We start from the raw sequence: 9,341 nt of genomic DNA, 5'->3' as shown, positions 1-9,341 counted from the left end.
TCTACAACACTGTAGGGAAAATGTCAGCGCCTACAACACTGCTTGCGTTCTGTCATGCTAGGGAGATCGTAGGGTACTGTCCTGTAGGTGTACAGGGTACGGTCCTTGGTATTGCGGTTGAATTGAGTGTGCTGTCTTACTTTCTCCGTCTGTTTCCTAGTCCTTACCGAGCGGGTGTCCCCGGTCGGTTGGTCCCAATCGGCTCTGATTGCGCTAGTCAGAGAGGAGCCATAGGCAGGGGTTCGATGCATTCTCGGTCGGAGAAACGGGCCAGAGTCGGAAGTGGCATTTTGGCTAGGCCTTCCGGTCAGAGAGATCGTCTAGAGGCGGGCTGGAGACTGAAGCGAGTGCTCCGGTCAGAGAGGTGGGCCAGAGTCAAAAGCGGGTGTTGTTCCTCCTCGGCCAGACTTTCCGGTAGGAGATTGGATCATCCTTCTGGCCTGTCGTCTTGGTTTTTGGGCTGGCCCATGAGTTGCGCGTTGTTTGCAACGTTATCTGTTGGGCCGAGCCTTTGTTGGGAAGTCGGTCCACAAGGGACCTCGGGTTTATGAACCCGACACTTATTATCCTGAGCACATACTTGTTTATGGGAGCAGGGAAGGCTCATTGCTCTCTTGTCATTGGTTCCGGCTCTTTCCGGACCGACTGATTGGAGGCGGGGATGGTGGAGGTCTAAGCACCGCACTGAGTCCGGGGCTCATGTGTAGGGGCTTAGAGTCTAAGTTTGGACTGGGACATGGACCCCTTGACAGGAGAGTGGGGGTTAGTCCTGCTTGTGCCTGGGGTACAAGGGGCGTGTGTTTTGAGGTACCTAGCTGGGCACATTGATTCGTGAATTATCGGGTAATCCGGTACGACTTGTCTATAGTCTAGCACCATAGTAAGAACTGGAAGATGAAAGATATGAAATTGATCTGTTTGTTCAACTCTTGCTTGAAAGTAGAACAAGTACTTATATAGGATAGTTAGATAATGAACTAATCATGACTGCTAATAAGAAACATACATAAGGACTCACTACTCGTAATGTTTTTTGCGAAAAGAAAACCCAGCAACCCATAAAAACTTATCATATCCTTTGGAGTCGGTAAGTTATTCCCACTAGTCGGGTAAGTCTTGCGAGTACATTGTGTACTCAGGGTTTAGTTACCCTGTTGCAGGTGCAGCTTGAAGAGTAGCTATTGTGTGGAGGATTCTTCTGGTGGGCACAGATGGATCCTTATATTCTACCATTAGATGTTTATTGTAATTCCGCTGTTTAAATTCCGCACTCTGAACTTGGTACTGTAATAATGTATTTCTAAGAACTCTGGTCATATGAAATGGATTAAGTATTGTAAACTCATTCTCATTATTGGATCCTGGAGGAAAACGTGGATTATTCGAGTTCTCCCTTGGGGTGTGCTCGACGGAATCCGCCCGATGTAGCTTGCTTTCGAGGTGTTAAGTGTCTAGTGAAAGACGAGCGTCTCCGAAGATATGTTATTTCGGACGGTTCTGCCACAGATGCCGGTGTGGGCAGCTTTGAAGACGACATCGTCGTCGAGTTCTCCATTTGTGTCGGCAGCTTCGAGGACATAGGGGATTTAGGGTTGTCAATGTCAGGTGGCAGTAGTGATATATGTGTAGGCAGCACAAAGGGGATTTGGGGATGGAGGTTAAGACAAGGTGGATTGCGAGGAAGGGTGATATATATGGTAGTTAGTTTTACTTAGTCATGTGGACCGCGAGGAAGGATGATATGGTAGGTTTGTTTTACTTAATCACTAGTTTTATCTTAGGAAGATAAAATTGTTTCCTTTTGTGGACAGAGGGTAGTTTTTTATATGTATTACTGGACTTCATATAGAGAGATACTATTTGTGTAGAAATTAAGCAGCGGTCCCAAGTCAAGTTACTTTTTCAACGACATCTCTACGTGGTACGTGCAGTCCGCAGCGCTGTTGGAAATTAGTTGCTTGCTAGTACCGCGCAACAACCCCTCGCCGTCGCAGTCGCAGTCGCAGCTATAAATGAACAGTGAAGTGACAAACTGGCACGCGTGTATGCATATTACTGGGTACTCCTGTAGTAGTCCTGTAGTACCCACGGGACGGGAGTAAACCACCATTGCTGCTCTGCTATAAATACAGGCTCAGGGGATGGAACCAATTTGAGGATTGAGAAGCTGAGTACAAGTGCCAGATCCGATCCATGGCTAGCTCCTTTCTGTCACTTGAGAGAGATGTAGATAACTAACAGAGCGATAGATAGATGGTGGGTGTGCATGGTGGAGAAGCAGGGCACGTGCATTACCATCCAATGCCGCCAAGCTCCTCCTCTGAGCTAGCTCGCTCCATCAGCTCGCCAACCATGGCTGCATGCATGGGTTGGTGGGTGGATGGATGGTTCTTCATGTGCCCATCTTCTCCACCGAGCACAAACTGTCTCAATCGGCGGCGTGCCTTACATACCTTATCATCATCAGGAGTTCAGGACATCAGGTGTGGTGCGTGCCTACTGCCTAATTAATCCTCACCACCGGCGTCTCGTCGCTGCCGATCGATCGAGCCAGTTGAGTTCCTCTTCATCCTAATCCATATATATATAGCTCTCATCCCTAATTAGCCAGCGGTTCTCGCTTCGCAAGCTAAACATATATACCGATTGACGATGCTATCTATCTCGTATATATGTATCTTGCATCTCTGATCCTCTTCGTTCGTTCGTTCATAGCTTAACTTGTGTACTGGATTTCGTCTACGTACGTACAGCAAGTTATTAGCAACTCCGATCCAACTGACAAGTATCATGGCGTCTTTTTCACACCTGAATATGCTATGCTGATACTTGGTAATAAGCTAGAAAGCACTGTTGGTTCTACTGTATGGCGGATTTGTCGGTTGGCATGACATGCTAGGCCGGTCCAGTCCCGTCCGTCTCACATTATCTTCAAATTAAGGAGGATGGAGGGGAGAGTTGCTTGAGATGGGAATAATGGCACCCTGCAGCACTCCGATCCGGTTCGTCTGTCTATCGTCGCCCGGATGTCGGCATCAACCATCATCAGCTGACACAAGTGCGCATACACACCATATATATATATCCTATGTGTTTCTGCCGTACAAACAACAATAGCAGTGAAAGGAATGATCACACATCACGTACACGGTGCGCTGTCTCTATCCTTGAATTCGATTCCTGAAAATAACATCCCACAAAAACAGCAACTAGATGTTACTTACATACTCCAGTGCACTGCTAGTTTTCCTTTAGCTACAGCCGTCACCTCTGCCAGTAATGCGGGTCTATTTGGTTTCTGCACGACCTCTTATAAAATTCCTGTCACATCGAATATTTAGACATATGCATGGAGTATTAAATATAAACTAATTACATAATTTATGACTAATTTGCGAGACGAATCTTTTAAGCTTAATTAGTCCATGATTTGACAATGTGGTGCTACAGTAAACATGTGCTAATGCTAGCTTAATTAGGCTTAAAAAATCATCTCGCAAATTAGCCTCTATCTATGTAATTGGTTTTATAATTAATATATATTTAATGCTTTTTATTAGTATCTAAATATTCGATGTGACATAAATTTTAGAAGCGATTAAAGAACCAAACACCCCCGCATCAGCTGTGCAGGGCCAATAACGAAGGCAAAAGCTGAGACGCAATGCCGCTCGGCGGTACATTTCGTTCCCTCGCACCGACCTAGATGTATGTGTGGTGGTACACCGAGTGTCACGCATGATCCACGTGAGTCTCATGTCATGCTGATCAAACGGAGGATTCTAGGCAACGCGAAAGGCTTATGCCGTCACTTCGTGGTCGAGGCTTTGGCGGTTGGTTCCCGTTGCTTTTGTGATGCTTGTTTATTTTGATAATGTCATTGCTGTCTACATGAGGACTAACTCATCGCACTGCACGAAGCATATCGAAAGACATTCATTTTTTTCGTAAGAAGATGGCTCTACCTTAGATGTGGATGTTCCGAGTTCTGTCATTTCACTGGTATGTGAACATCATGACAAAACTTGCTTGCGCAGTTGTTCACTGACTTCACGTCTAGTCTTAACGTTCGAAACTATCCCGCTGCGAGTGCAATCAGGTACTAGAGTTTGTATATAGCCGTTCCCAGACGCAAAGGCTACTCGGCCCTCGGCAAAGCCTTTGCCGAGTGTAGCACTTGGCAAAGAGCCTCCGGTAAAAAATTCGTCGGTAAAGAATTCTTTGCCGAGTGCATTTTATGGGGTACTCGGTAAAGTCTTTGCCGAGTGCAATCTCAGCACTCGGCAAAGAAAAGTGACCATCACGGCACCAGTTTCGTTAGCACATGCTTTGCCGAGTGCCATGTCAGAGGCGCTCGGCAAAGATTTTTTTAATTTTTTTTCAAAATTTCTTTACCGAGCGTCCTGCTGGGGAGGCACTCGGCAAAGATTTTTTTTATAATTTCTTTGCCGAGTGCCCTACCAACTCAGCACTCGGCAAAGATTTTTTTTATTTTTTTCGTAATTTCTTTGCCGAGTGCCCTGTCAGGGCAGCACTCGGCAAAGAGGCTAAATTTTTTTGATTCTATATTCACAAACACAACATATAAGAGATATATATAACATATGTGACATCACAAACACAATATAGCACATATATATCACATCCATCTCATCACAAAGGCAATACCACATATATAACATGTCGATCACACAATATCTCACATACACGACATCACAAGCATAATAGGTCCAATATCCATCGAAACAAGTCGATAGTCGATCATAGTGCATCACATGTCCATCAAGCGGGGAAAAAGAGATACAAACTACAGGTGGGGAGGAAACTGAGTGCCTGGTGAAGGAAAAGTGTCGTCGCCTGCTTGCGCCTAAGATGGGTTATTCGAACCCGCCGACGGAGGCTACATAAAGGACAAGAGATTGCATCTTTTAGAGTGGTTATCTAATGAAAGCACTAGTCGAAGCAATTTGGTTTCATACTCACAGGACTAGCTATAACTGGGGCAGCGGTGGAGCGAACTGCGGCACAGCTACACCGTGCATTTGCCCAAAGTTCTGTAGGAACGTTGTAATCTCCGCTAGTTGCTTGGCCTGCCTTTCCCGCTCGGCCCACTCGGCCTGTCTTTCCCGCTCGGCCCGCTCGGCCTGTCTTTCCTGCTCGGCCTGCTCGGTCCTCGCCGCTAGGTCCCGCAGCTCCTGAGCCATCCTCTCGTTCTCGGCCTGCAACATTTTAATCGAATGTTTCAGTAATGCAAAGGTAACTAAGTTATTTAAAGATCAATGTACGAAGAGTTAAACGGGACTAACCTGAAGTGCGTCGACCCGTTGCTGTGAAGGGGACGGCCGTTGGCATATGGTTGGGCCTCCGCTCGGGGTCTGTGCTCGGATCGGGGAGAGGAGGGAATCTCGCTGGGCTCGAGGGTGCCATCGCCAATCCAGTACTGCCCATGCTTTTTGCCTTGTCCGAGCCTCATGACCATTGTCCCATCGATGTCGTCAGTGCTTGGATCCTAGTCTGGCCCATGGACCGACCTTGCCGACGCGTACTAACTGATGCGGGTGTAGACGCTCGGGTTGCTGTAGGACTCGGGCGGGTCATCCGGGGTGAAGGTGACAACGGACGTCGCCTTACCCTTGCGGGCCAGACCATATGCCATGAAATTGGAGATGGACTGGCCACCATATGACGTCGACTGCGAGAAAGACAACAAGATGATTAGAAGAAACATGCAGAATGGAGCGTTAGAATACTAAAAATTCACGTACCCATGCTTGCTTGTACACGCGAGGCTACGGCTGCCTTGATGGTGTGTGGGGCCTGTCGCTGCCATACGCCGCTCCCGCCCCGCCTCGTGGTCCTAGATATAACCCTCCATGAACCACCTATCCCAGACAGAATTTCGACAGCACCTTCCCGCTGTTCTCCCGATACATGTTCTGCAAGGAAGAGTGTGTATCTAGAGAACAATAGGGGGTGATGCCGAAACACCGTCTCGGACCGGAGCGGACCATGGAAACTAACCTATCTATGCATCCACGGGCTGTCCAAAAAACATGGACAATCCGAAACAGATACGGTCATGGATATGCAAAGATCTGCATACCTCCAAAGATATCTCTTTCGAACGGGAGACGCCTAACTGGGCTACACCGATCTACGATGATAGACAAGCGGAAAAAGAGGTGATTTATACCTAGGGTGTCGTGTGAAGTCAGGCTAGCGGGGCAGTGGCGAGTCAACGCAGTGGCGAGGCGACGCAGTATAGGCAGACCGCGACGCCGACGAAGACGATCGGGGACCTCTGGGTCACCTCCGACAGGTCTTACTTTGCAAAGAAGAAACACGACACTATAAGTTCAAAATTTCGGCATCACCTCCCCTGCATGAGGAGGTTTCCAAAACCTACAAAAACAATGGCATGAAGGCCGACAAAGCGAGAAAGGGTGGATACCTTGCCCACGCTCGTAGGCGGTTCGGTGACGATAGGGGTCGACGGACGGCAGCGGAGAAGACAGCCGAGGCACCAGCCTCCCCTCCACCTCGGCGTCCTCCCCCTCTCCCCCTCTACCCTTCACCTCCTCCTCCTCTCCTCCTCCTCCGTCTTTTTCTTTTCCTTCCTTCTTCTTCCTTTTCCTTCTCTTTCTTTCTCCTCTTTCTTCTTTCTTCCTCTTCTCCTCCTTCTTCTTACTGCTGCTTCCTCCTCCTTCTTCCAAGCCGGCGGCAAGACTAGGGGAGCACGGGGGCGCGCGGGGCCGGTGTTGCAGGGGAGGACGGTCGCGCGTCGATGGTGGCAGCATGGCGGACACGGCGGCGGGCAGCGCTGATGGTGGCGGCGTGCGCCTAGGAGCCAGCGGCCGGGCTGGGGTTTGCTCGGGGCGGGGATGCAGGGCGTGGGGCGGCGTGGCGGGGGCTCACCGGCGTGGGCGCCGGCGCGGCGGAGCGGGGTGGCGGTGGCGCGCGCGTGTGCGAGCTTCGCGTGCGGGGCGCTACCAGGCGGCGCTTGCGGGAAGGGGCGGCGTGGTGTGAGCGGGCGGGCGGGTGGCACTGGCGGGTCGGGGATGCGCGGCGGATCAGGGGTGGCGACGGCGCGCGCGTGTGCGAGCTGTGCGGGCGGGCAGCGCTGCCGGGCGACGCTGGCGCGGGTGGGCAGGGCGGCGTGCGCGGGCGGGGGCGGCGCTGGCGGGCTGGGGATGCGCGGCAGAGCGGCGGCGGCGCTATGGCGGCGGCGGGCGTCGGGACGAGCGGGCGGGCGAGCGCAAGGAGAAGATAGGGTTCTGGGGTGGGGGGATTTTGGGCCGACGGCCCATTTTCTATTGGGCCTTTGCCGAGTGCTCCCGAAAGGGGCACTCGGCAAAGAATTTTTTTTATTTTTTTAAATTCTTTGCCAAGTGCCACGTGCCCTGGCACTCGGCAAAGGCTTCTTTGCCGAGTGCCAAGGGTGGCACTTGGCAAATTATTTTTTTGTTTTTTTGGCCCATATTTTTGTGGGGCCGTGCTACAGTAATTACATCTCCATTTCAAAATTTGGGACATTTTGAGTTTTTTTACTATATTTCATTTATTATTATTTTTCGTTAATTTTTCGAATATTCCAAATTTGAACTGCAGGTTACATGGAATAATCGATTTTGGTCATTCAAAAAATGATATTCATGATATTTAGCGTATGTTGAGGCCGTATCCAGGAACTCACATGAAATTACGAGCATCTTGTTGTCATAACATGACGAGGTACTTACGGGAAAAGTGTATTTAAATTATATAAAATCCAAACGAAGTCCGAAAATCACGAAAGTTGTCGAGGTGTCTTGTTATCACATGCGAAGGCCGTCACAACTTGTTATCTCCACATGTGACATGTGGAAATATCTGGGTTTTAGGCATCCGATGTCACAACTGCTTGAAACTTTCTCAATTTTGTTACCACGGCCTTCGTATGTGATAACAAGACACCTCGACAAGTTTCGTAATTTTCGGACTTCGTTTGGATTTATATAATTTAAATACACTTTCCCCGCAAGTACCTCGTCATGTACGACAACAAGATGCTCGTAATTTCATGTGAGTTCCTAGATACGGCCTCAACATACGCTAAACATCATGAATACCATTTTTTGAATGACCAAATTCCATTATTGCATGTACCTGCAGTTCAAATTTGGAATATTCGAAAAAATTCAACGAAACAAAAATAATTAAGGAAATATAGTAAAAACTCAAAATTGTCCCAAATTTTGAAATGGAGATATAATTACTGTAGCAAGGCCCCACAAAAAAATGGGACAAAAAAACAAAAAAATTAATTTGCCTGAGTGCCACCCTTGGCACTTGGCAAAGAAGTCTTTGCTGAGTGCCAGGGCACGTGGCACTCCGGCAAAGAATTTAAAAAATAAAAAAAATCTTTTGCCGAGCGCCAAACGGCGGGGGCGCTCGGCAAAGGCTGACGGCAGGTGGCCGCCGTCACGCCGGCCACCTTTGCCGATGGCCGGAATTTGCCGAGCGTCGGGCACTCGGCAAATTTTTTTTTGCCGACGGCCAATCTTTGCCGAGCGCCCGGCACTCGGCAAAGGCAGATTTTTGCCAACGGCCAATCTTTGCCGAGTGCCCGGCACTCGGCAAAGGTAGATTTGTCGACGGCATTTCTTTGCCGAGTGCCGCTGGGTCTGGCTCTCGGCAAAGACTGCCTTTGCCGAGTGCCCGATAGAATGCACTCGGCAAAACTATTTTGCACTCGGCAAAGTAGTTCTCTCCGGTAGGGACATGCTCCTTGTATTGCTCATCATATTAATAATTGATCTGTTTGTAACCTACCCAGCTACATTTACAAACGGTCCATCCCTAATAGACGTGTGGTGCTTACCCCTCTCTCTCCCGCTCTCATACATTACCCATCTTCATTCAACAGTAGAAGATGCGAGCTGAGGGGCTATGGAAGCCTGCACATTCATTCGGAAAAGCTTTAACAGCTCAATCTATATAAAGAAAAAACTGTGCAGTGAAGCCGGCCAGCGAGTTAAATCGTCAGTGTGAATTGAACTATCAGTAACCATACATCCTTATGTCTGCAATATTGTCAATTTCAGAGGCTTTTTACGCTCCTCTTGAATAGAACTTCTGCTTGCTATATGAGAAATTTTTTGTGGAACTACGTAAACAGGAGTGGTTGTCATAGGCAATCAAACAAGCCAAGTAGACAACACAAGAATTCTATCCAAAGGCTTTGTAAGGAGAAATTGAGAGTCCTCAAGAGAATTAAGCTAGACAATTCTATTGCACTAGATTCTTATATAAGGTAAGAACAGAGGGTCCTAGAGGGTGGGGTAAGGTTGTTAAATAGCGAC

The 9,341-nt window shown here is 48.6% G+C and overlaps 1 protein-coding gene across 1 annotated transcript; it reads left to right on the top strand.

Moving 5' to 3' along the window:
• Positions 1-6,881: 6,881 nt before the first annotated feature.
• LOC136515637 (uncharacterized) lies at positions 6,882-7,663 on the top strand. The gene is made up of 2 exons (XM_066509169.1): positions 6,882-7,279; positions 7,609-7,663. The coding sequence occupies exons 1-2, from the start codon at positions 6,882-6,884 to the stop codon at positions 7,661-7,663; spliced, it is 453 nt and encodes a 150-aa protein (XP_066365266.1).
• Positions 7,664-9,341: the final 1,678 nt, after the last annotated feature.

The sequence above is a fragment of the Miscanthus floridulus genome, chromosome 17, assembly GCF_019320115.1.
Source record: "Miscanthus floridulus cultivar M001 chromosome 17, ASM1932011v1, whole genome shotgun sequence".
NCBI lineage: Eukaryota > Viridiplantae > Streptophyta > Magnoliopsida > Poales > Poaceae > Miscanthus > Miscanthus floridulus.
This window is presented reverse-complemented; position numbering and strand designations above follow the sequence as displayed.